Source organism: Pyxicephalus adspersus, chromosome 7 (assembly GCF_032062135.1).
Source record: "Pyxicephalus adspersus chromosome 7, UCB_Pads_2.0, whole genome shotgun sequence".
In the NCBI taxonomy this organism is placed as follows: Eukaryota; Metazoa; Chordata; class Amphibia; order Anura; family Pyxicephalidae; genus Pyxicephalus; species Pyxicephalus adspersus.
The window spans coordinates 1,660,592-1,685,410 of NC_092864.1; the positions used below are offsets into that span (position 1 = coordinate 1,660,592).

At 38.4% G+C, this 24,819-nt stretch overlaps 1 protein-coding gene across 3 annotated transcripts; it reads left to right on the forward strand.

Moving 5' to 3' along the window:
• The first annotated feature begins 2,578 nt into the window (after positions 1–2,578).
• LOC140334799 (uromodulin-like) lies at positions 2,579–24,440 on the forward strand. Of its 3 annotated transcripts, XM_072417040.1 has the most exons (18): positions 2,579–2,676; positions 3,928–3,972; positions 4,641–4,796; positions 5,970–6,208; positions 7,232–7,354; positions 7,936–8,113; positions 9,603–9,740; positions 10,547–10,561; positions 13,088–13,885; positions 14,933–15,031; positions 15,955–16,172; positions 16,885–17,042; positions 18,284–18,529; positions 18,798–18,960; positions 20,669–20,747; positions 21,597–21,620; positions 22,891–22,914; positions 23,879–24,440. In XM_072417040.1, the coding sequence occupies exons 1-18, from the start codon at positions 2,592–2,594 to the stop codon at positions 23,941–23,943; spliced, it is 2,853 nt and encodes a 950-aa protein (XP_072273141.1). In that variant the 5' UTR covers positions 2,579–2,591; the 3' UTR covers positions 23,944–24,440. The 3 variants fall into 3 exon arrangements, 2 of the variants coding, with proteins under 2 accessions (XP_072273141.1, XP_072273143.1); XR_011921619.1 differs by lacking the exon at positions 18,798–18,960 and having other exon boundaries at positions 23,879–23,966; XM_072417042.1 differs by lacking the exons at positions 18,798–18,960; positions 22,891–22,914; positions 23,879–24,440 and having other exon boundaries at positions 20,669–21,967.
• Positions 24,441–24,819: the final 379 nt, after the last annotated feature.

Genomic DNA, 24,819 nt, shown 5'->3' on the forward strand with positions numbered 1-24,819 from the left:
TGTGAGTTTAGGGCATGTAGGGTTTTGTTGCCCGCCGCTTCTAAAGAGAGTGGTGGTAATATTTTGGTCTTCAGTGATTATCACACATACATCTAAAAAGGGTATTTTATTTTAGTTTGAGTACATTGTAAATTTGAGATTGAATGTATTTCTCTGGATGAAATTAAACATATTTGGGAGGGATTTCAAACCAAAGATATCATCGATATATCGACGCCATAGAAAGATCTGGGTTGCAAAAATGGCGAAATTGGGGTCTAGAAATAATTCTCCTTTCCACTCTCCCAGGTATAGATTGGGGTACGATGGGGCACATTTTGTCCCCATCACAACGCCTTGGACCTGGAAGTAATATTTTTGATTGTATGTGAAAATATTTCTGGTTAGACAATATCTCAAAAGATTAATGATCATTTTGTTGTATTCTGGATGATTAGGGTTTTTTATCTCAATTATTGTCCTAATTGTTTCCAGACCTAGTAGGTGTGAGTAAAATGAGTAAAAAAAAAGTCATTTTACAGGTAACATTATACATAGGTACATAATGGCAGAAATATGACCACAGGTGAGGGAAAACATTGAAATTACTCTTGGGTTTAAAGGGAACCCGGGTTATAATTACTATATCCACAACTCACAGTATATTAGTGCCAGTGAGAAGAATGTCACCTTTACAGTCATATAGTCACTTAAACTGTCCTGAAAGGTACAAACTGCTCATTGACCAAGGAACTGCAAGCTCTGGAAGAACCCTGATAGAAAAAACCCGGCCTACAACAACCATGAAATAAATGCTACATTTTCTAATAAAAACTTAAACAGAGAAAATATTTCCACTTCTCCAATACATTACCAGGTAAAAGTCAAAATGATTATCAACACCTTTGTAATCTTTTGACTGCCATTTATTGCTGGCTAATTCTTTTGTAATTATCTGATAAGGAATATTCTTTACCATTTCCTTGTACAATAAATATTCATCATTCATATTGCTGTGCACGACATTAGTTGTATAAAATCAGGATTTATATAAAATGTCCTTGAGATGGTGAATTTGGCTTGATAATTGGTGAGCCTTGGTAGGAATGTGGAATGAGGAAAGGAGAGCTCAGCTGGAGCCAGAAGGGAAGATAGCTTCACCTTGAGCAGGAAGAACACACTGCGCCAGTTGTGGTTTATGTAGTTTGTATATTGAAGAACCAACTTATAGGTATCCTGCCTTCTTTACAGACCTCACAACTATCTGATGACCCTCAAAGAAACCTAGACCAAATGGACACGGGACGTGCCCATCAATGCAATGCCAGTGCCATCAGCTGGAGCATATCAACAGGCAAAAGAAGCATTTGTTGAGTGTCCATGCCGTTTGTCTGTTCTACTTGTTTTCATTGCGCTAAACATTCATAGGAATGCCTCTGTAGCATTTTGTTTTCCTCTGTAGACTGTTCTTCATTTAATAAACACTTTGGACCAGATTCAACCAAAGATCTCCAAGACTAGAGAAGATAGACTATTAAGGGACAACCTGGGTGATCCAGAAAACGTAGGATGATTCTGGTCCAAAACTGAAAACATTTGTCAATTAGTAGCAAATCATTTTAAGAAAACTATTCAAAGTTTGCTGAATCCCCAGATTCTCCCATGATAGTCTGTCTTCACAAAGTCCTGGAGAGCTTTGATGAATCAGGCCCACTTGTGAAAGATCCTTTTCAACAATAAAAATCTAATGTATGTATGCAGCCTTAGGCAAGATAAGAGGCTTAAATAAGAGGATTAGATAGGACAAGCAGAACTGTGCATATGTTGTAGACATATCCTGCATATGTATAGTTAGTAAAGTAAAAATTGAATACCATGAATACTCTATTTACAAAACAGGGAAGTAAACATTCCCTCAAACATTCACTGGTTTTAATCAATTACTGCCATTGAAACACGTGGACCTGGAAGATTCCCACGAGGGATTGTTTGTGGAATGTCCGATTCCCTGTTTTATAAATAGAGCCCTATGTGTTAGGAAAAACACAGAGACTTTATAATATCTAATAAATAGTTTGGTGTTGCCATTTTATCCGGTAATCATGTGAGGACCAGCGCCTGCTTTTTGCTGTCTCTTTCAAACATAAGTATCCAAAAAATAAGTGCAGAGTCTTCATAGAGGCCACAAACTTTTTTTCCCATATGTAGTAGACAAGCACTAAACTCCTTTTCTATGAAAACCAAAGGTAATAAGCAAAGTCAGCACATTAACCCAATGCCAATAAAATAAGGGGGCTAATGTACGGCAATAAACTTATAAATTAAAATAAAATAAATTTTAATATTTTTATTGTAATTTTCATTTTATCAGATTAAAGGAATAGAAAAAGTAGCATACAGGCGTTTATAAAATTAAACATTGGTAATCAATATTTGATTTTTGAACTTTTACTTCCTCTTATAATTGTACATAAAAGGAGGAGAAACAAAGCTATTGTACAATATCTCCGGGGTTTCAGGTAAGGGGAGAGTCTGCAGGAGTCATAAGAGCTTGATCTGAACCCTCGGTAAATGTTATTTCTTATTTCTTTATAGGAAATATTCGGAGAATCATGCATCAGCTTCTTTTATTATTGCTTGTTGTGTCTAGCACATCACTTTATACCTATGGGGCAATCCAAGCCACAGGACAGTACGGTATGTCTTCTAATATTCTAATATGTCTTATATAATACTGAAAGTAAATGATAGAACCTGCTGAAGTGAATCCATATAGCCTACAAGTCTGTCCCTGGGGAGTCCTATAGATTTAGACCCAGGCTGTACATTGTACCTTGGATGGGGACAAATGCAATCATTTCAATAAAACTGATTGTTGTCAACAAAAGGAATTTCTTCTTGGCACAAGCAGGTTTAGGATTGATGAATACATTTCCCAAAATCCCAAGTAAGGTTATTTCCTTTCTATAAAAACCACTGGAAATCGCCTTATTTGTGTCCCCTTGGATTCTTTTTCCTTGAACTATCCCTATTTTCTATCCTAATTTTACTAAATTTGTGCTAGCATAAGGTACATGACGCAAACACCAATTATGACAGCCGTTTAATATATAAAATAACTTTTTTCAAAATAAACTTAATTGCACATAAAAATGACTTAATGTACATTAAAAATAACTTCACCTACCAAAATTACAACAAGCATCACTCCCTGGCTACAGCTCTAGGAAGGCTCAATATTCATCAACAAAACAATCTCCAGCCCCTTAGGTCTGCCATGGATTGATATTTTTGGCCCCCAGTCACCGTACCCTTTCCAGGCCTACCAATATTTTTCCTTTTCCATTCACTTTCCAATTCAGAGGGCCATCGCCACTATTTAAAACCAACCCCCCAACAGTAAAAACCTAACCAATAACCATAACCCCAGCCACCCAAACTTCAGAAAAAATGGGGATGGTGGGAAACTTTCTTACTCCCAGCTCTGCCTGTTTGTGTCCTTCCCCTCACCCCCTTTTATCGACTCTTTTTATCTCCACCTTTAACCCCCCCCAGCCAATCACCTTTCACCCCCCCAACCCGGCCATACATTTTCCGACTACCTGGTTCTCCTGCCACCTTGTCATGAAACCCTGGCACCTATTTTTTTTCTTCAGTTTTGGCACTGGGGTCTGTTTAAATTTTAATCATAAAGACTGAATGCTGCCAACTCTTTTTAGATGGAATACAGAAAATGTCACCTTCTTTATCTTTATCTTGTTTTTTCACATATTAGTGATATGTGTTTAAAGATTCCAACAAGACAAAAAGTGAGAAATATTCTCCCCAGCAGGAATAGAGACAGCAATAAAATGTTACAGAAGATCCAACTTTCCTTTACACAGAGAAAAGCTATAAAACAGGCTTTGGCTGGATTTTCATGGTTTTTTGCTTTGTGATTCTTAACAGGTTTAACCAAACTTGGAGAAGATAGAACATGCGTCTCACAGTCAGGTATGCATCGTACATTATATTCTGTTTCTGTCTTACATATTCTTCAAAATAATTTCTTAGAGAGAGATGTGCCTACAGTTCATATGGAAGGTCTCGCCCTCTAATAACCATGCCACACCAGGTTCCAGCCTAAGTGGCTCCTTTAGAAGTCTGGCCATGTGTATCACAGCTATAATTTATGTAGTTGGGTTTGTGTTGAGAGAGGAGGGGAGGATAGAAGGATAGAGATTAGAGATATAGATATAGATATAAAAGGGAGTGGGAGGAAAAGAAAGTTCACACTGTGCCTTAAGAAAAATCCCTCGAGACTGCTTTCCCTGTCATTGCTAGACACAATATCCTCTTAACATGGACATGAAGAAACTTGTGATCTCCCATTATTTTGCAGTGCTTGAGTTTAGCGGCCTATTTGCCCATTCGGTGCACTCATGACAGGGAAAGTGACACCACTGCTTCTTCCTCTACTCTTAAAGACTAACACAATAGAGATTTTTCATTACAATGAGTTTTTGAAAACTTACATTATTGGATGGTGAGCATATTATTTAGGTATTGAGATCTCTAGTGGGGTCCTGAAGAGAAGCAACATAAAAAGGGATTCTCAGCACCCAAAATACACAGAGATCACTGTTTTGATAGTAAGAACCTTAAATCTTTTGTTTCCCCAGAGTCTTCATCATTGTCCTATGTGGTGGACACCACTGGATCCATGCATGATGATTTCACTGAGCTGAAGGTTGTGAACAGCTGGCTTCTTGATCGTGTGGCAGCCAAATTCCCATGTGGTGTCCGACAGTATACAATGGTGGAGTTTAATGATCCAAGTATGATTTTATTCTTAAATCTTAACCAAAACAACACTAAATATTATTAAAGATCACTCCACACACAATCAAAAAAAATATTTTGTATTGAGGAAAGGTAAACACCCTAAACAACTGGAGAGTCTTCTGCTTCCCAAAGTAATTATTCTTTACACTTCCTGTATTACACGCATACGCATTAACCATTAACCACCTTACCATTGTACCATCCAAACTTTTATCTGCCAGAAAATTCACAGCCTATTACAAGTGGGGTCATGTGGCTTCTCTTTCCTTATAAAGCCCAATATGCATATTATTGGCACATTGGCCAGCACAATTATGTCTTCTACGAGGCTCACCACTACAAATAGACCAAAACCCATGAACAGGTAAAAAAAAAAGTAAGTTCTCTTTTATGATCAGTGCACTCACCACTGATCTGGTCCTCCTGATAACTACTGTCATAAAAAGTGCCAGCCGAAGATACTTCTATAACCTTCTCTGATTCAACCTTCTACAACCTTTCAGTGGCTTGTTTGCACTGTTGGATTTGCCCAAACATTCAGCAGCCATTTAATGTAACTGAACTGTCTTTTAAGACTGGAGAAACTTAGGAGAAATCCAGCAGGAGACAACCCACACTAAAGGATAGGAAGCTCCAAGATGTAAATGTTGCATTTCATGATTTCATGACCAATGGCCCCAATAGGATATAAGCAAAGAACATGGGGTATATATGTGGCAAGTTTAACATCTTCTAATTTGTTGCAATAGTTGTCCCTTCTGACGGTTTTGTTGATTGATTTTTTTTCCAAGCTGGTCAAAGTTGGCATGTGATGTGATCGTTGTCATTGAGTCATAGTGCTGGGTGAATAGCTTCTTTAATTTGTATTCCATAATTGACAAGAAATCACCACAACTAAACTAAAAATCCAAATATGAAATGTAATTCAATACAATATTTACACAATTACTAACTTATGGAACCAGGAAGTGACATCCTGTCCCACTTTCATTGTAAGATATATTGAAGAATGAAGAAATTGAACTCGGGAAAATTTAGTGGAGAAAATCAATATCACAATCTAAGATTACTCAACAGCAGCTGGTTCTGGCATAGGACATATTAGAAATGTTCTTTGTTCTTTATTTCAATATACACAGCTAAACCTATTGTTATTTCATTTCCAGATGTGGGACCTGTTAGGATCACGGAGACAAAGGACGAATTTGATGCTTTCTTCAACAGTCTGACAGCAACCGGAGGTGGAGACTGTGCAGAATTGGCAATAGCAGGAATACGGCAGGCCCTCCTGTTCTCTCCGCACCAATCATTCATCCTGGTGTTAACAGATGCTTCAGCTAAAGATTATTCTAACAGTGCTTTGGTGAATGAAGTCTTTTCACTTATTGGGAGCACCAAGTCCCAGGTATGAAACCCACTTATTACAGATGTTGAAACTTTATGATGTATTTAAATGACAATATACATCAGAGAACATTAGCCCTAACTGTAATACATGTGTATATATGAACAGCATATGTGTGATAATTGAAGTGTCTGATACTACTTCTATGTCCATTATACCCAGCCTTGGCCGGCACAAACTTAGCCCCAGATATGTCAGTGGAACTATTGGTATCTCCTTTTCCAGGAACTGTAAGGCAAATGCAGAGTATTAAATTCTGTTGTAAAACCAAAAGTTAAGTGTAGAAGAATTAAAGGTGTGATTCCAAATTAAGAGGGTATTTGGCATCATCTCTCCTACCCTTGCCTGAAAAAGAGATTAAAGGGCCTGGATAGGGCCATGAGTAGATTTGCAGCTCTTTGGGATCCAGGCCTGAAAGGAATGAGTGGGACAGGCACTCCATCTCACCTTTAGGCCAGAAATTGAAGATAGCTAGGAAGCACCTGGCCAATGATGATAAAAAGGATCAGGTCTGACATTGGGGGGAGGAGAAGCCTCAAGCCGGGTGGTTCAGGTGAGGAGACTGGATGCAGCCTGAATGCTGGGAGAGGCCAGGAGATCCCCCAAAGCTGAGGTCTGATGGGGCTAAAATAAAGAGGGCCAGGAGGCTACATTTGCAGGGATTTTTTGGCATGCTATGAGGACAAGTGAAAAACCTGGAAGATTGTTTGTTGATATTTTTGTCAATAAAAAGAGCCATGAAATAATTGGAAATGCCTCTCTGCAGTGAGTGCAAAGGGAGCTAATCCCTCACTCTGTGTATTTTACCCAATAATATACCCTACCCAGAGCAAAAATCATGTCCTACCGGTTATTTATAATTGTAGTGAGGTACTAAAGGGGTCCTATGGACTTTATTGGAGTGATGCATCATCCATAGTTTGGAAGTATTATAGTGCAGAATATTACTAACACAAAACAGAGAAATCTCTCAGATGTTCACATTTATTATTTTCCACTTTGTGTTTTTTCTTCTCCCTTTAGGTAGTTTTTCTCATCACCGGGCTGTGTGGAACAGAAGACAGTCCCGATTACACTATATACAGGGATATTTCATCTATCAGCTTCGGACACTTATTTAAAATACCCCTTAAAGATTTGAATAAAGTAAGTAGTTTCCATCTGATAATTTTTGGTCAGAACACAAGAAATCAATGAAAACCTTTCTTGCTCAGAGCTCAATAGAAGGATGGCTCTTGGATGCCTTCCATTGTTATCATTACAAATGTGGGATAGGGAATCAACCTACACAAATATATAACACCAAACTCTTTCGAAGGTTCTTTTCCCCAATGATTGTGTCTCGGGGTACAAAGACAGAACCATAAAGACATGACTGTATCAGATTGGTGTGGAGTGTCCTGCACAGAACCCTGACCCAAAACACCTTCTTATCCAACATCAGTACCTGACCTCATAAATGGGTGCAATCCCCACAGACAACCTTGTTGTGGAAATTTCCCCAAGAGTGCAGGATGTACTTGCCACCAAGGGAGGGCAGTTCCATATTGATGGTTATGGTTTAGGGATTAAATGTCCAACAAATTTATTTAGATTAGAAGGTCAGATTTTCATAAACCGCTCACCTGAGGAGCACACAGGACTTTCCTTAGCACTGGATAGGGAGCACAACTCCATATTGACCCATGGCTTTGGCATTGAATGTATATATATATTTTGTATTTTAGGTGTTTCATTACTTGGATTATACCCTTTCAATACCAGTTAACAGTTCAAAGCACCTCTTCTCTGGGGACTTTACAAACCTCGTTCATAATGAATACTTCTCGGTCAATGACATTTTCTCTTCACTGATGATCACCACAGATGGAGTGATCCATTCCTTACGTCTTATGGGACCTAATGGTAAGTCAGCACTTTTCTTTCATGGTCATTTATTTAGTAATAGGGACCAGGCATGTACATGATCTCAAAACATGAGGGATAAAGGAACACATGATAGAAAGGAGAATATGTTTTTTGTTGAACACTCATGGACTTATATGGGGTATTGTTTATGATTTTTTTTTTACAAATGTAAACATTGGAAAGAGAATTTTACACCTTTCTGCCCCTCCATGGCTTTACTCATGGCCAAATTTGTACTTTTTATTCCCCTAAGCCATCTACCTTGTGTTACCCCCTCCCAACTGTCATGGAAGAAGGTTTTTATGGCTAAAGACTGGAGATGAGGCTGCAGCGTGATTCCCGTTTCTTCATGCCAGGGAACTGCTTCCTCGGGGGAAGACGTACATGTAGTTTCTCCCAGCAGCAGCTCCATAGAGAACAAAGGAGGGCAGCAGTGGTGACAATTCTGACCATAGGTTGCCTGTTTTTCCAGGTTTAATATGCATCATCCCTCCCGCTGGAGCCTATTGTTTGACCCTGGCTATTTAACTGACACTCTGTATTCAGTATTTATCCAGTCAGTGCTCTGTTTTCGAGGAACGTGTTATCAGACTATTGCTGAGCCCCCTAGCACTGCTGAAAATGTTTCCTGATCGGCTGTTGCCTAATTCAGTGTTCTACCCATTCTTGTCCAGTCTGCTGTTCCTCTGTCCCCTTGTGTGTCTTTCTATTCCAGTTTTCCCAGTGTTTCCTTTGTTTCCTGTGTTCCTTTGTGTCTTTGGTGACCCCTGTGTCATCAGTGCTACCAATCTCTTCCTGTGTCTCCTTCGTCCCCCGGTGTCTTTGTTACCCCTGTGTCACCCGTGTCTCTTTCTAGCTTTCTCTGGGTACTAGACCCCTGGCTATGTTTCCTGACCACACCTGCTTGCCTGCCTAAACCCTGACCAATATCAACTACTCCCTTGCCCACTGATTTGGTACTTTGTTCTATTCTGTCCACTCTGTTGTGCACAATGACTGAAGCTGGGTATGTCTACAGCACATCCTGACCTATGGAGGCTCTGAAGAAGACAAGGCTGTTTTTTTTTTAAATTGTGCCTTGGTCCTTCTTAGGGTCCAACTAATGCTGTGCAATACATAGCGCCCCCTTATGGTTCTATCTTTTCAGAGAGAATGAGAGCAAAAGAAGAAGAAAGAAATAAACCATTCTTGCAGGTACAGCAGACTTCTGAGTATACCCTCCAATGGCCATGTCGTCCTGGCTATGTCCTGTGTGGCCTTTTCACAAATCTGGCCCTGAGAATGCTCATTGTACATTTGTTCTATGGGCTGCCATTATCTGAGCGTGCCAGACACAGGTGGATGGCTTTATTTGAGTTTCTCTGCCATTCTCCCTAATATGAGAAGCAGCACTTTGATATTTGGTTAGGGAAGAATTGCATGGAACTTTGTTGGCTTAATAGCAGACCTCTGGGTTTATAATAATGATCTTTGTTTCTTGGTGCAGGTACAGTGCTTCGCCTGGAACAGCTGGTGACAGAAACATGGGGCTCCATGAATCTTGTAAAAAAACCTCCAAGAGGAAATTATAATATTGATGTCAATGCAGGAGGATTCCATGCCATTCGAGTGCAAGGATTTATAGGTAACATCCATCAATATTGCTATAACTAGATCCTAGTTTTTATGTTTTCCTATTTCAAGTTTGTTATTTTCTTAGTTGTTGCATCGATTATGTCTTATTTCATGTTAAAATATTTCCATTGCATTTAAACTTTAAAAAGTCAGAGTATGCTAGGCTTGCTTCTAAGAAAGCCCAGCATTGCCTCACACTGAATAGCAGAGTTTGGACTAAGTCTATTCAGCTGGGTGCATATGAGACCATCCCCTGCTTTTCTGATCGATCTAGGCACAACATAGCAGTATATAATCCAGTACAAATAATAATAGTAACCATGTGTTTTTAGTTTTGTCCATAGAAATGATTATTGCAAAGAAAACAAACACAAGAAATAAATACAAATACACCAATCATTTTAATTTTCATATGAACAACCTAAACTCAGCATTCCTGCCTTTGCAATCCCAGGTTAGAATCTCAGCCACAACTCTATCTGCATGGAGTTTGCAGGTTTTCCCCCTGTTTGTGTGAGTTTCCCCCGGGTACTTTGTTTCCTACCATATACCCAATGAACATGTTGTTAGGTTAATTGGATTTCCCTTAAAATTGTCCCAAGATTATGCTAATCACATATGATTATAGTGGGGACATTAGATTGTTAGCCCCTCTGAGGGACAGTTAGCGTTATAACAATGGACTTTGTACAGCGCTGTGTAATATGTCAGTGCTATATGAATACAAGACAAAATGAATCAATAAACTCCTTCAGTAATTTTAATGTTAGGCTGCTTATTTTTCCTGTTAATTAATTATTTTCTTTTTTCTTTCAGCCACGAATATATCATGTAAGTGTTATTTTATGTCCTCACACAACACTTATCAGAGTTTGCATTTGCCTTCCTTGTTTCCGCTGTCATTGTAATGTCTAAGAACAACTTGTAATGTAGGAAGTATCTATGACATTTTATTGCTGTATTCTCTACCAAGGACACTTTGATTGTTCCGTTCTGTTATTTAGATTACCATATACATAAGTTTAATGTAATGTATATGGGAGCAGTAGGTGCCTGCTGACCAATCACTGCAGATGAGAATGAACAATTGCACAAAATAAGAAAAAAATGTTTATTTGCAATGGTTTCACTCACAAACAAGTGCTGTTTGCAATATTTGGCCTTTTTTTTGCATTCCCATGCCCGGAGACAGACTCAGAACATTGCATTTACTTACTGTAGGTTGTATAATATAGACAGTAAGTTCCTATCATCTAAACAAAGAACAAGTATAAAGTACACAGGTGTTGGATAAAAGATTACCTTGTTAAAGTGATTATACAGCAACCAGTCCCTAAGATATTGATAAAAAACCAAAAAACCAAAAAAAAAAAACAACTGTAAAATGGGGTTTTTTGGTTGTTAGGCAAAATGAAAAATATTACAAAAAAGGTAGTTATATATTTTAAAATTAGTATTACATTATATATATATATATGATATTTATTTATCAAAACATTTGTACATCTGAATATCTCTTACTGCTTACGTCAAGTACATCCATATCATGACATGCATACGTCCATCTATGTGACAGAGTATCACAAATTGGGTGGATAAGTCCTAATTTACTAACGCGTTTCACAAATAGCTTCTTTAGGGGATTTAGGAGATTCGAATTTCAAACACCTTATGTGGATGTGTCAACAGTAACTAGATGTACTTACAACGAGATTGGTGTCCATTTTCTAGGGTAGTAAATTTAGCTTCGGGTTCTCAGAGGGATTTGTTTGAAAGAGGTGAAAACTCTTTGAACTCATCAGCACCATAGGGACTTTAAATAGGTCAGGGGATCAAATTAGATTAAAGAGTTGATACCCCAGTGCTGGATGTGTAGGGTGAGATTATCAAACACTATTATCCTTCAGCGCTACAGCAGAGTATGAGCGAGTATAAAGTATGGCGTCACATTCAAAATTTGCTACAATACACTTTAAAGACTTTTAAAGCACCTGCCATCGAACTGCATCTCACAAAAAAATCATTAAAAGATGAAAGCGTTTCTATCTTGTATACATAACATGCGTACCAGTCTCAATTAGTATTCAACACGTTTCGCAAGATCTGCTTCCTCAGGAATCCTCGATTTTAAAATAGCTTATTCCACAAATTAAAAAAAGAAAATGTATTCACTGCTGTGTATTCTTCTAATGTGGGTCCTGGGTGGGACCAGCAGCACTAGTATGCTCAGGCAGCCCAGGGGAAGTCATTATATATGGATGAAAGATACAAATGTTTGGTTATCCCAAAGTCTATATCACTATGTATAATTGGAGTGTCTGGGCAAAGGATCCAATCGTTCCTAACACAAAACACTGGATATTTCAAACTTGTATTAATGGCAGAGAATAATATAGGATAGTATAGTATAGATCAATGTTTCTCAACCAGGGCTCCTCCAAAAGGCGCTAGGGGACCTAAGAGCAGTTTGAACCTCTCAGATTGGTTTAACAGGCTCCAATGTTCTATTTGGCTAACTGTAAATGTGACATTCTTCCCAATGTCCAGCAATGTATGAGACAGTCTTCCCACTGACCACTAGGCTGATGTTTGATATATTGGGCATCTCATAAATAATGTCGGGGTTCCCTCATATCTGAAATTTATTTTATGGGTCCTCTTATAGTAAAATGGTGGAGAAAGGGCTGGTATAGACAATGACATAGAGGGCATGGAGCAAACATAAAGGTGTCTGATCCCCCATTGGAAATCATATAGACTCCTAGGGATGCTGACTTTCTATGGGCACAAAGAATGCACAGATTGTACAATGCTGAGCTCATCCCCTGCTCCCTCCAAGTATCAAGAATCATATTGTTAGCATGGGGACTGATTGGCTCTTTGTGCTATTTCTTCTACCTCATTTTTTATTTATTTATTTTTTTTTTTGATATTCACATAGGGCTGGTAGGCTGCCAAGCTTAGGTTCTCATAATAAAAGGGAGTTTATTGCTTGTTTTGTAAAATTTGAAAATGAATTTCTCCAAAGTGCTTATATATACAGAGATAAGTATGTCTTCTCTAAGCGTACGTTTATGCATGTTTAGCACATGTAAATACTTTAGTGTGTGTAATCTGGGCACAGGAATACCTTTTTCCTGGAGACTAGCTGGATAGAATACTAGAAATGTCAATAATAACCCTGCAACATTAGCTCAGACATATAAATGTACATTTCTGGGCTCACTATACACTGGTATGAGTAGGAATTAGTATGATTGGTGTTGACAAGAATTGGTATGAGTTAGCAAGAAAATGTATGGGGGGGGGGGCACATTTGTATATTGATTATTTATTTCCTGTACTTTCTTTCCTCAGCTGCAGTAAATTGTTCAGAATGTCATCCTGATGCTTTATGTGAGGAATATGCTGATTCCATGCAATGTTCCTGCAACAACGGCTTCATTGGAGATGGATTCAACTGTTCGGATATTGATGAGTGTGCCTACTCTTGGACACACAACTGTTCTGTTGGCACTTGCCACAACACTTTTGGCTCTTATGTCTGCATCTGTCCAAGTGGTTACAACCAATTAGATGATGCCTGTATTCACCTCAATAAATGTGACATTCCTAGCCTGAACGCTTGTCACCCTTTGGCTACATGCATGAACAAATTTGATGACTATTCCTGTGTGTGCCCCATTGGGTATTATGGAGATGGCTTCCATTGTGAGATCGATGAGTGTTGGAGAGGTGACTGTGGCTTTGGCATTGAATGTACCAAGTCCCTTGGCTCCTATTATTGCTCTGATCCTTGTGTAAACCACATAGTGCTTAATGAGCCCTGGAGAAGCACAGACAACACAATATCCCTAACCAATAACTGTGATATCTCTAAGAATGGATGGTATCAGTTTGTTGGCAGTGCAGGTGTTCGTATGCCGGAAACCTGTGTACCTGAACGTAGATGTAATACCGATGCCCCAGTGTGGATGAGTGGAACACATCCAGTCATTAGTGATGGCATCGTGAATCGCACTGCTTGTGCCTCTTGGAGTGGAAACTGCTGTCAATGGACATCGACTATCCAGGTCAAGGCTTGTCCTGGGGGATACCATGTGTACAAATTAATCGGAACACCAGGCTCTGTTTGCACATTGTCATATTGTACAGGTAAGTGATGAAAAGGGTGGTTAGGGTGGGTAGGAAATCAGACCATGCCCATAGACCCCTCAGTGATCTCATGGTTGAGATGGAATGTGTAGAGGAACCAATGCACAAAAAAGTTCAATAATATTTACTTTCTCATGGTCCAACAAGCCAACACATTTCAGGGGTGTTTTGGTTTCCCCGTATTAAACTTGTGTGGATAAACACAGTTTTGTTAAACACTCTGCTAACCCATGCAGTCCAACATTTTATATACAACAGCAGTACTTGTTGGAGAAATATGTCCTAATCCTCATATTTATTATTTTGTGTTTTTGTATTTATAAAGCGCTGACTTGTAAGCAGTGCTGTACAAAGTTTATAGTCATGTCATTAAATGTCCCTTTAAAGGGGCCCACATTCTGCCCCACCATAGTCATTTGTGATTAACACAGTCAAAGGACAATTTGGGGGAAAGCCAATTAACCTAACTGCATGTTTTTGGGATGTGGGAGGAAACCGGAGTGCCTACAAACAAGAGGAAAATGTGCAAAATCCATGCGGATAGTGTCCTGGCTGAGATTCCAACCTGGGACCTAGCGCTGCAAAGACCAAAGTGCTAACCACTGAGCCACCATCTTGTGTTTACATTCTTGGCTTTGGGTTAAGATAGTAAAAGGGACTTTAAACCACTCACTGCTTTATCTTTCATAGTCTTTCATAGCAATACCACATGATAAAATGAAAGGATAATATCAATTATATTTCAAAAGTGCAGAAGAAACTGATTGGTTTTGCAACATAATCAAATCTGACAAAATCTTCTGCTCATCCATGTTAGTGAGGACGAATAGGATGATCTATTGTTTAATCTAGATTGGTGATCCAGTGTTTATTCAGTTTTTTATTTATTGTTCAGAAGAATAAAAAAGAAAAAACAAACAACAAACTGTCGTCAGTCTTATTTTAAAACCAATTTGCTCATTCCTCTATATATTATGGGTTTCTGTATGACTTCTATTTGACCCAGATGTTTGGTTGGTCCTCATCAACATCCTCTGCTCTCTTTAGATGCTTCTACAGTTATTGGGATTTGTAAAGCAGATGAGGAGTGGCAGCTGAGCGATAAAGGATACGGATGTTACTGCAAGGATCAGTATAAAGTCTCTGGTATGTATGCTGGGGTTCCTCCATCTTTGGGCACAGTTGTAGGCATCTAGCAGTCATTTATTACTATTAGCAAACCAGTTAAAGCTTAACATTCAATTTAAGGTTTGGATAAACTTAGGAATGGTAAAAATGAAACAACATGTAAATAATATAAATGTCTGTATTTTTCATGAAGGTCCCTGTTTAAACACTTCCTGCTATAAGGTGAAATACTCTGTCCTGTTACATGGGCATCCAACAGAGACCCCTATTTGCACCCACATTACACAGGCGTGGCCACTGTTGGCCCATGGAACGTCTGATTAACTCATGGAAACAGGAAGGAATCTTTTCCCCTGTTGGAGCAAACTGAACTAGGGTTTTTTTGCCCATATATGTCCATAGGGTTTTTATCTGGGATATGAATGTTTCCCTAGTGATTGAACTTGATGGAGATTTGTCTTTTTTCAACCAAACTGACTATATAACTATGCACCTAAATCACCGTTAGGAAATCACCGTTTGCCCAAAAAAAGCAATGCAGCCATATAGACAGGACGTGGCTGCATGGAGGCTCGGAGAGATGATTGATTATGTTACGCACAAAATGTCACCCAGAGTTTACTTTACTTTAATGCTCATCTACATCCCAAAGCTTCATACACACAACAATAAGTCACTAGCTGTCACCCAATGTCTAGTAAGGTTGTGGCAGCCTAAACTTGCCTCTGTCCTCCCACCCAACCTCATTAACTTCCTGCCATGCCAATACCAGCCTGCTCTCTGCCCACATAGCAATGAACAGTGGATTGTAGGAGACACACTCCTGCCTTGTTAACCAAAAACCTCCATTTTATTCCCTTTTCCTGGGAATTGTTTATGTTGTGGTTCAATCATTGGGCACAGTGGGAAATTTAGAAATATTACCAATTTTCCATTTAAAGATTTATCACACTTACACCCTGAGCTGAGCTGTGGGCAGCATGAGATGAAGGCCTCCTTCCAGAAGTGTCAGATGAAGGAGCTGGATATATATTTCGATCGGGAACATGTTATGGACAGCCACTGCTTCGGCTTTGAGGATGACAATGCCACAAATACATTTTCAGTCCTGGCACCCCTAAATGTTGCAGAGTCCAGAAGTTGTGATGTGCAGATATATGTAAGTGTTCTCCAAAGCTGCTGGTATTATTGTTTCCCTACAATTGACTACAATTACAATTTCCATAATCAAAAATAAATAATTCAAGAGCAATGTAAAAAATGTGTAATAATGTGGTTTCTTACTTGGGGCTACTTGGTACCATGGTTGGCTCAGTGGCTAGCACTATAGTGATCATGAATGATTTTTTCCACTGTTTGAGCCTATTGAACCAGGATTATGGGGTTTTCATTTTTTTTTCCTCTGGATCCTCCAATCTATAGGGTTAAATCTAGGAAATGTTAATTTCGCAGTGGTTGAACTTGGTAGCCTTATGCCTTTTTCCACTTGAACAACTATATGACTATGTATCTTCTTTGCAGTGCTGGGTCCCTGGTCCAAATCTGTGCCAGGACACTATCTACTATCTGTATCAGTTTGTATGTTCTCCATGTGTTTGTGTGGGTTTCCTGCCAAGCCCAAAAACATGCGGTTACGTTAATTGGCTTTCCCTCAAGATTGCCCTTAAACTATGTTAATGACATATGACTATGGGGGGACGTTAAATATTGAGCCCCTCTGAGGGAAAGATACTGATAGCACTAATAGTGACTTTGTACAGTGTTGTCTAATATGTCGGCGATATATAAATACAAGAAATAAATGACAGCGTATGTTGGGGTTGAGGCTAAATTTACAAATAACAATTTAATGTTTTTTTTCCATCAAACAGCAAAACAAAACTCATGTTACATATAAGAAAACATTCTACATTGTTGTGGAAACCAGCGGAATAATCACAAGGAATAATACCCTGGCTGTATCCCTGCTATGTGTCTACAAGTTGGATATGATGACTAGTCTGAATCTCGCACTGCGTCCTATCATCAGGTAAAAATTGAATATATGTATATAATATGTTATATCTTATATAAGTATACAAGTCTGTGTGTTCCAACAGTTTATAGGACTAAAATCACAGCAAGACAAAATACAAAACAATACATATGATGTAGTTTGTTGGTACCATAAAACATCAGAGCTAATTGCTAATTATTCTGATGGATATATGCACAGTCTCAATCCCCAGGCCTCACCTATGTCAGCTTGTTGGGCATCCAGTTCCTCACTTTGTGGCTATACCATACCATACTCCTTTGGAAAGACTTTCCACAAGATTTGGTATTCTGTCTGTTGAAGTTTTCCCAATATGTGAAGTCAGCGGCAGATGTTGGATGAAAAAACCTGGCTCACCATTCCAATTCATTCGTGTTGACTTGGGGTTGAGGTCAGGGATCAGTGCAGGACACATGAGATCCTCTGCACCATCTTTATCTTCATTCCTTTGGATCATCTTCATACATCTAATGATGTGACATTACTTGGACCCTTCACTGGTAACACCAGAACTTAATCATTTGGAAGGGTGTTCATACATTTCTGGTATATTTATTAAACTATGTAGGACTGGAGAAGATAGACTATCATGGGAGAACCTGAGTGATTCAGCAAACCTGAAATTGAAGCAGACCTGGCTTTATTCTATTTATTTAGGTCCATAGAGTCCATGTAGTTTCAGCCAGTCTGCACTCTACAATACGTTATTGGGTCCTAGACTCCTCTTATGACCCCTTTCTAATGGTACCAATGTATGAACGACTGGTACAATGTGCACTGTATTATTGTTTGCAATACTAATGAAGTCCATCATTCTTTTCTTTTTTCATTCTTGCCATTCTTTTATCTGCCATTAAAGTTGAAAAAGTGTTGTTTTTATTATTTTTTTATTATATTCTTATATTTGTAAGGAGTTGTTTTAATACATGACCTTCCTATGTCTCCTGAGGAAGCAGATATTGTGAAACGCGTTGCTACCTCTAGGTTACAACTGTAACCTCTGTATCAATGATCACTCAACTATAAACCTTGACAATGTATTTATGTTTTAAAGTTTTTTACATGAATTATCATATTATTACAGTTGTATATGCTTATTCAATTTACATCAATGTATATGTAATGAAATAAAACTATTATTTGACAAATTTTTTTGTAATCTCTGAACCAGAGAAAATCTTTCTTGGCTGAATAGACCTCTACCTCTAAACCTTTTTTTTTTATTTTTGATTCAGTTCTGTGAATATCACAGTTGGAGGGACGGGAAAATTCACAGCCACAATGGCTCTGTTTAAAGACAGCAGCTACACAATTCCATATGAAGGATCAGAAGTCGTTCTGTCCTCTGAGGATTACTTGTACATTGGAGTCTTCGTTCAGGGTGGGGATACGTCAAAATATGTGCTGGTAATGAGGAACTGTTATGCCACCCCAACAGAATACGCAAATGACAGCCTGAAATACCACATCATCAAAGACAGGTAAACTCCGATGTAATAATCCAATCCATCTATTGATACCGGTTCTGTTAATGCTTCTTGCTTTTCTCCTGTAAAATATGAGCAGCAGACTGGAATCCTCATAACAGAGGAAAAGGTGGAAAATGCTGGAATGGTGGAGATCTCTCATCCACCAGTATCCCGAGACACATTAGAAGCTGCTGGATGGTTTACCCTACCTATCTTCCCTTTTTTTTAAATAAAGCCCAAAATGTAATATTGATAAAATGTAATTTTTTTCTCACTTTAGCTGTCCTAACAAGCAAGATAAAACAATCAATGTTCTGGAGAATGGTGTCTCCAGACAAGGACGGGTCTCTGTGCAAGTTTTCAAATTTGTTGGAAATTATAACCTTGTGTATCTTCACTGTGCTGTGAGCCTGTGTGACGTCACTTCTGGAGTCTGTGCACCTGTAAGTAGGCCACTCGCTATGAATAAGGGGTTAGATCAGGTAATAAACTGGTCCAGGTCCAGGTTTATCCCTGAGGTCCATAGGCTGCACACCAACAAACACACAATGCACAAGCCTAATATGATATTACTGATAACTAAAGGACACACATATGATCAATGATCACAAATTACTAACTTACCCCTTTACTCAAAAATGTGTTTTGTTTTTTTTTTTGAATGGTGAAATGTTCTCACAGCCCAGATATCTTCATCAGACAGGTAAATAAATTATTAGATTGGTGTTGATTATAAGAAATCCCGAAAATCTGATAATTCCAAACAAAAGTTAACTACATTCTCTCAACACAAAAAGTAAAATTCTTCATATAGTGAATATGTATCCAAAATTATATATTCACAAGAATCAAATATTTAATATTTCAGATGTCTGGCTTGTGAACCAACGAGCTGATCAATGTTTATGTTTTCAGTGGGGTTTCCAAGGAAAATAACAATCGCAGACCCAGCTCAATAATGGAGATCACACAAACAACCAAACTGAGAATCAGCAATATAAAAATGTAAATCAACCCAATCAAAAAAATTCATCCTTTTCACATTGATCATTTACACCTTGGGCATAGAGAACACTCTGATCGGTCCCACACTATGAATTGGGAAAAAAACTATTAAATAAAAAATGAATATGGCTTGGTGCTTATATTACCACATTTTTTTATTATCCACCATAAATGTGTATTGGGGAAATGGAGAATCATGGCCAATCTAAGGAATCTTTAAACTGATAGATGATGGGAGAATTTTTCTTATGATCCAGCATCCTTAGACATTATGAAAATATAAAATGTTAGGAATTTCTATCTACATTGTAAATATTAGGTTTGTCAACATTTTATGTACTCATGATGATCACATGTTCTAGGATAAACAATTCTCAAACCTTGGCCACTAATGTAGATTTGCCCCCAATAACAGCCTTTCATGACCTTTTCGGTAAATAGGATAAACCATGAAATAACTTTCAGGTCTTCAGGGAACCTCTTTTAATATAATTATATCCACAGCTCACAGTTTATTGGTGCGATGGTCAGTGGGAAGAATTCCTCTAACATTGCTGGCCAGTGGGAGGAATGTCACCCTTACAGATAGCCAAAAAGATCATTGGGGTCACTTATACTGACCTGAGAGGTTCAAACTGCTCATTGCTTAAGGAACCCCCAGCACCCTGTCGATGAACCCCGGTTGAAAAACACTGTTCTATAACATTTTTCAATCTTCTGGGACAGTTTTCCACAAAACTTTGGATGGTGTCTGTTGAGATTTGTCCCCATTATTGAGGTCAGGTCCTATTGTTGGATGAGATGTCCTGGCTCACCATTCCATTTCACCTCAGAGATGTTCAGTAGAGTTGAGGTCAGGGTGACACCGTGTCTTTATGGATCCACAGTCTTGTATCAGCTGAAATTGTGACCACAAGGCTAGATGAGCACATTTGTCTACTCTGCCTTGATATGATGGAGAATTAACAGGACCCTCCACACACATAAACTCAATATTTTGTATGACTTTCCACATTCTGTTGGGCAAATAGAGGAGATGTGATGGTCAAATGTCCACAAACTCAACTCATCAGCTTGGGTGGGTGAATGCTGTGTTGATGTCATAGATAACATATTATTCTAATGTTACCCCATGTTTGGTTCTAGTCCTGCTCCGAAACAAGAAGTCGAAGTTCTGGAAGCTTTGATTCTCAAGATCTGAGAGTTGGGCCAATCACCCGATCAGGTAATCTTCTAACTGGATGTTTAAATTTTTTTTATTATTCTCAAAGATTATCCCTTGCTTGTGAGAAATAAACCTCAAATAATTCCAAAACTTCTTTTAGAACAAAGATCATCCCAGGGCAATACAGTGCAGGATGTCTCTTGGATATTACAAATCGTCTACAATGTAGAAAGAAAACTGAAACAGATATAATAAATAAATATGTTTATAAATATTTGACCATAAGTGGAGGTATCCTGTTTACCGATTTGTGTGGTCCAATACAGTTTGGATTGGGAATTGTGATTTGCATTTAGCTATGTATCAGCCTAATAGGTGAAAATAAAGTCTTCTGCTTTTGTTTTAGGGGGATTTTATTACCTGTAGTTATTATTACCCAGTATTTAAATGACACCAGCATATTACGCAGATTATTTATTAATATGGTTTTCCTCCTGTTTTACCCCCTGTAAGAGGTAAGTCCCAATCCGAACTGCTAAATGACTGAAGTAGCTATCAGTATCAGAGATAAAAACACAACTTTTGTATGCAGTATGTAGCTCCAGAGTTTAACCCAATGTCAAGTCAGTGCAATCCATGATATCTGCATACAAAAGTTTACTTTTCTACATCCTATTGACAATCTTTAGCTGTCAGCCATTGTTCAGTCAATCAATCAAAGCAGGGAGAAATATTTGGATAACAGCGCTGCTTTCTGTAGTTTATGCAGGAAGGCGACTACACCCCTGCAGAACTGGAAGCAAAAATGATTGGGATCAACAGATACATACAAGTAACAATGAGGAATATAAGCAATCTGTTCATTAGTAGCACTTTCATTTCATTTATTATATGTATTCTTCTTTCCAGATGTATTGTCTGATGTCATTCCTAGTAAGTATTATATATCTGTTCACAATGTTGAAGGTCATGTGGATTATTGTTATTAAATTTGTGCAATAATTGTATTAAGTCAACCTAATATACATCTAGAAAATTAGCCTGAAAGAACTATTTTATATAATTGTGTTCCATGCTAGTATGAAGACTAGTATGAGCACTACAACACAACCCTCATCCTTGCCAACTTTTCAGAAAGGCCACTTGATTGATATGGGCCAATGAGAGGTAAGAGGCAAAAAGGAACAGCCCCGATCTCAGAAGCCCATACACACGCCAACATTTGATATGAAAGCACTGGGATTCTAGGCCACCCTAATAGTCCACGGGGTATGAGAGATGTGTAGGGGTACTGGGAATGACTGACTGCATATTGACCATATAGCGTCCTCAATGGTACTGAAAAGTAAAGCCTATATTTTCTTCATGAGAATCATACTGTAGCTGGTGGCCCCATTGCTGGTTTAGCCGGGTCTGGCAGAAGTGGTACTGCCCTAAAGGGTCTCATGATAAAGTGGACCTCTCATCACATTATAGAGAAGAGTGGCTAATGAAAAGGTGGCTTTCATTTAATGAAAAAGTATTTTTTTTTTATTTGGGGGAGGGCCTATCCTCTACCGTGATGGTAAAGGCAGAAGGGGAAATCCACAGCTTGCGAGGATACAGATATCACATAACCCATGAAACGTTGGGTTGCTCCTTCTGCACATGCCTAAGATCGTGCATGAATCATCGGCGGCTTTCCTGGGATGTAAAAAAGTGACAATCTCACACATGGGCAGTGAGATCAATACTTATTTTACATTTTCAGGAAATCAGGTCACTCGATCTCATGCCTGCACTGTACAAGATCGGGTGGGCATGAGCGAAAGCTGGAATAAATGAAAAAGATCCCGCCCGCTAACTGTGCCAGGAAGAAGTGTATATTGGGCTTTTGAGTAAAAAATGACTATGCTCTTTTTTATTGTTCAGAAGAACTGCTACACACACAATAGCCCTTAATGTCATTGATAAAGCTTGTTGGCTGGCCAGGAAATTGGCAGACATGAGGTTGTTCGCTCTTGTCTGAAACCATGCCTTGTATTTGTTATACTGTCACATTGCATCAATAATAATTTCATAATTGATTGAAATTATTGTCAAAGTGCTGTAAATGTTCTCATGCTATATTAGCTTTGCTTATGTAATGTAATCAGGAAAAGTATTTAATACATAATACAATTTTTATACCAGTCACATGGCATCTGTTTTATTTCTCCTACAGAACCCAGCTCTGCCACCATCACCAGTAAGTTTTTGCATTTTCTTTGAATTGTTCCTGTAAGTAGAGTTAGGAGGACATAACAAACATTTAGATATTTAACTTTGCTTTGCTTTGAATCCATGGTGATCCCTCCATAAAGCTCATTGGGTCTTCTGTTTATTGGGAGATAACCGTCTCAGCGTTGTCACCGTCATATGAGATCCTTATGGAAGCAGAATAGTCATTATGATGATGATTAGGTCAATAGGCAACCATATTACTGTCATCACCATTGGAAAGCCTAGGCACTGCCATGGAACCATCACAGAGAGACCAAAGAAATATCAATAGCACAAAGTAAGAAACAAGAAAAAAAGAATAAAAACAGAGTTTTCAGTAAATAAAAAAGTACACAGAGCAAACCAATTGTCTTAATTTGATTTATGGTTTAGATTTACCTTGGGATGGTGTAATGTGGTTTCTGTGAGTGCAATGAGCTTTAAACAACTCCTGGAAATTCTTTTTTCCTTTTCTTGTTTTTTTTTATCTTGTTTAAATTTTTTCCTAATATAAAACACTTTAACATCTTTTTTACCATTTGATGGTTTGCCTTTTTGTTCCATAACCACGTTCCATATCATTGTGCACAATAGCGATCACATGGCGTGGTTTATTAAGAAAGCCACGTCACATAGCGGGGGACTTTAGGTAACTTCATCATTTGACGATTGTAGACATATCAGCAAATGTACTATCGGTATTAAGGTCAAACATACCCAACCATCTCTATTCAAAGTCTTCAGTGCTTGTAACATTATAGGCAAGGGCCCATTTCTAATACCCAGATTAATTACAACTATCTTCATGGGCCAGCAAAGGGCAACACTTACCTTTACATATTGACATGTTTTTCTTTCATTCACCTTAAAGAGATTAATCTAGCTAATTCAGGACAGAGTTTGCAGCAGCTTGATTTTTGCAGTAAAGTAACATTTATTCTTTTTTTCAGGTGCTCACCTTTCCTGGGCTCTCCTTGTCCCGGCTCTGATAATCCTGATTCAGTCTGTGCAGTGATTCCACCCATCACCGCCATGTTTGTACGATGCATTCACAAGATCAGAGCAATATGTGTGACGGCTCTCATTGATTCAGTCATTGTATATCTATATCAAGGCAAACCTATTGGCTCAGGGGCCGCAATGAGTTTTAACATTTTACAGATGGGCCAGGCCACTATCAGATGGATGGAGAGTGTTTGTATGAGCTAATATAAAATATGTTTAAAAGCCATTACCTAAAAGTAAAAGGAACCCAACAAATTGCATTCAGAGGGAACAGTCTGGTTGGTCACTTTTCCAGTCGACAATTTTGTAGCAAATATTTGACACATTCAACTGGATTTGTTTTTTGTCCTAATGTTGAAGACGTTTCACAGACTATCCAAGCTGCTTCTTCAGGTTCTGATCTTATTCGGAATATATTTATGTGTTTGTGTAACAAATGTAATTTTGGTTTGGATTCTTTGCAATTTTTAAAAATGTATGAATAATAAAAGTGTCATTCACAGTCAATCTGGTCTGCAAATTGATCTACAAACTACTTTATATTTCCATGGATGAAATAGACACATCTCACCAGTTGATAACAAATATAAATAAAATGAATAACCTTTTCAACCATCTAAGGCAAGGGTGTCAAAGTCAAATACACAAAGGGCTGAAATTAAAAACTTAGACAAAGTCGTGGACTAACCTTGAAATTTATTGAAAAAATTTAGGAAAATTTAGGGGGACTTGTGGGTCTTTACTGAGCGCGGAAGATGTTTATATACTATGCCTGCGCTAAACTCCTTGCCAAGAAGCCCCTGTAACTTCAAAAGCCTCCTGACACCTCCCACGTGTAGCTGAGGGGGAGTGCTAAAAATGCCAGATGTGGCCAATGCGGGGCTAA

Bases quoted from the DNA above. Each gene is read 5' to 3' on its own strand.
- LOC140334799 (XM_072417040.1), top strand. From the start codon at position 2,592: ATGCATCAGCTTCTTTTATTATTGCTTGTTGTGTCTAGCACATCACTT. The intron at 3,973-4,640 runs GTATGCATCGTA...TTGTTTCCCCAG, and splicing joins AACATGCGTCTCACAGTCAG to AGTCTTCATCATTGTCCTAT. The intron at 13,886-14,932 runs GTAAGTGATGAA...TGCTCTCTTTAG, and splicing joins CACATTGTCATATTGTACAG to ATGCTTCTACAGTTATTGGG.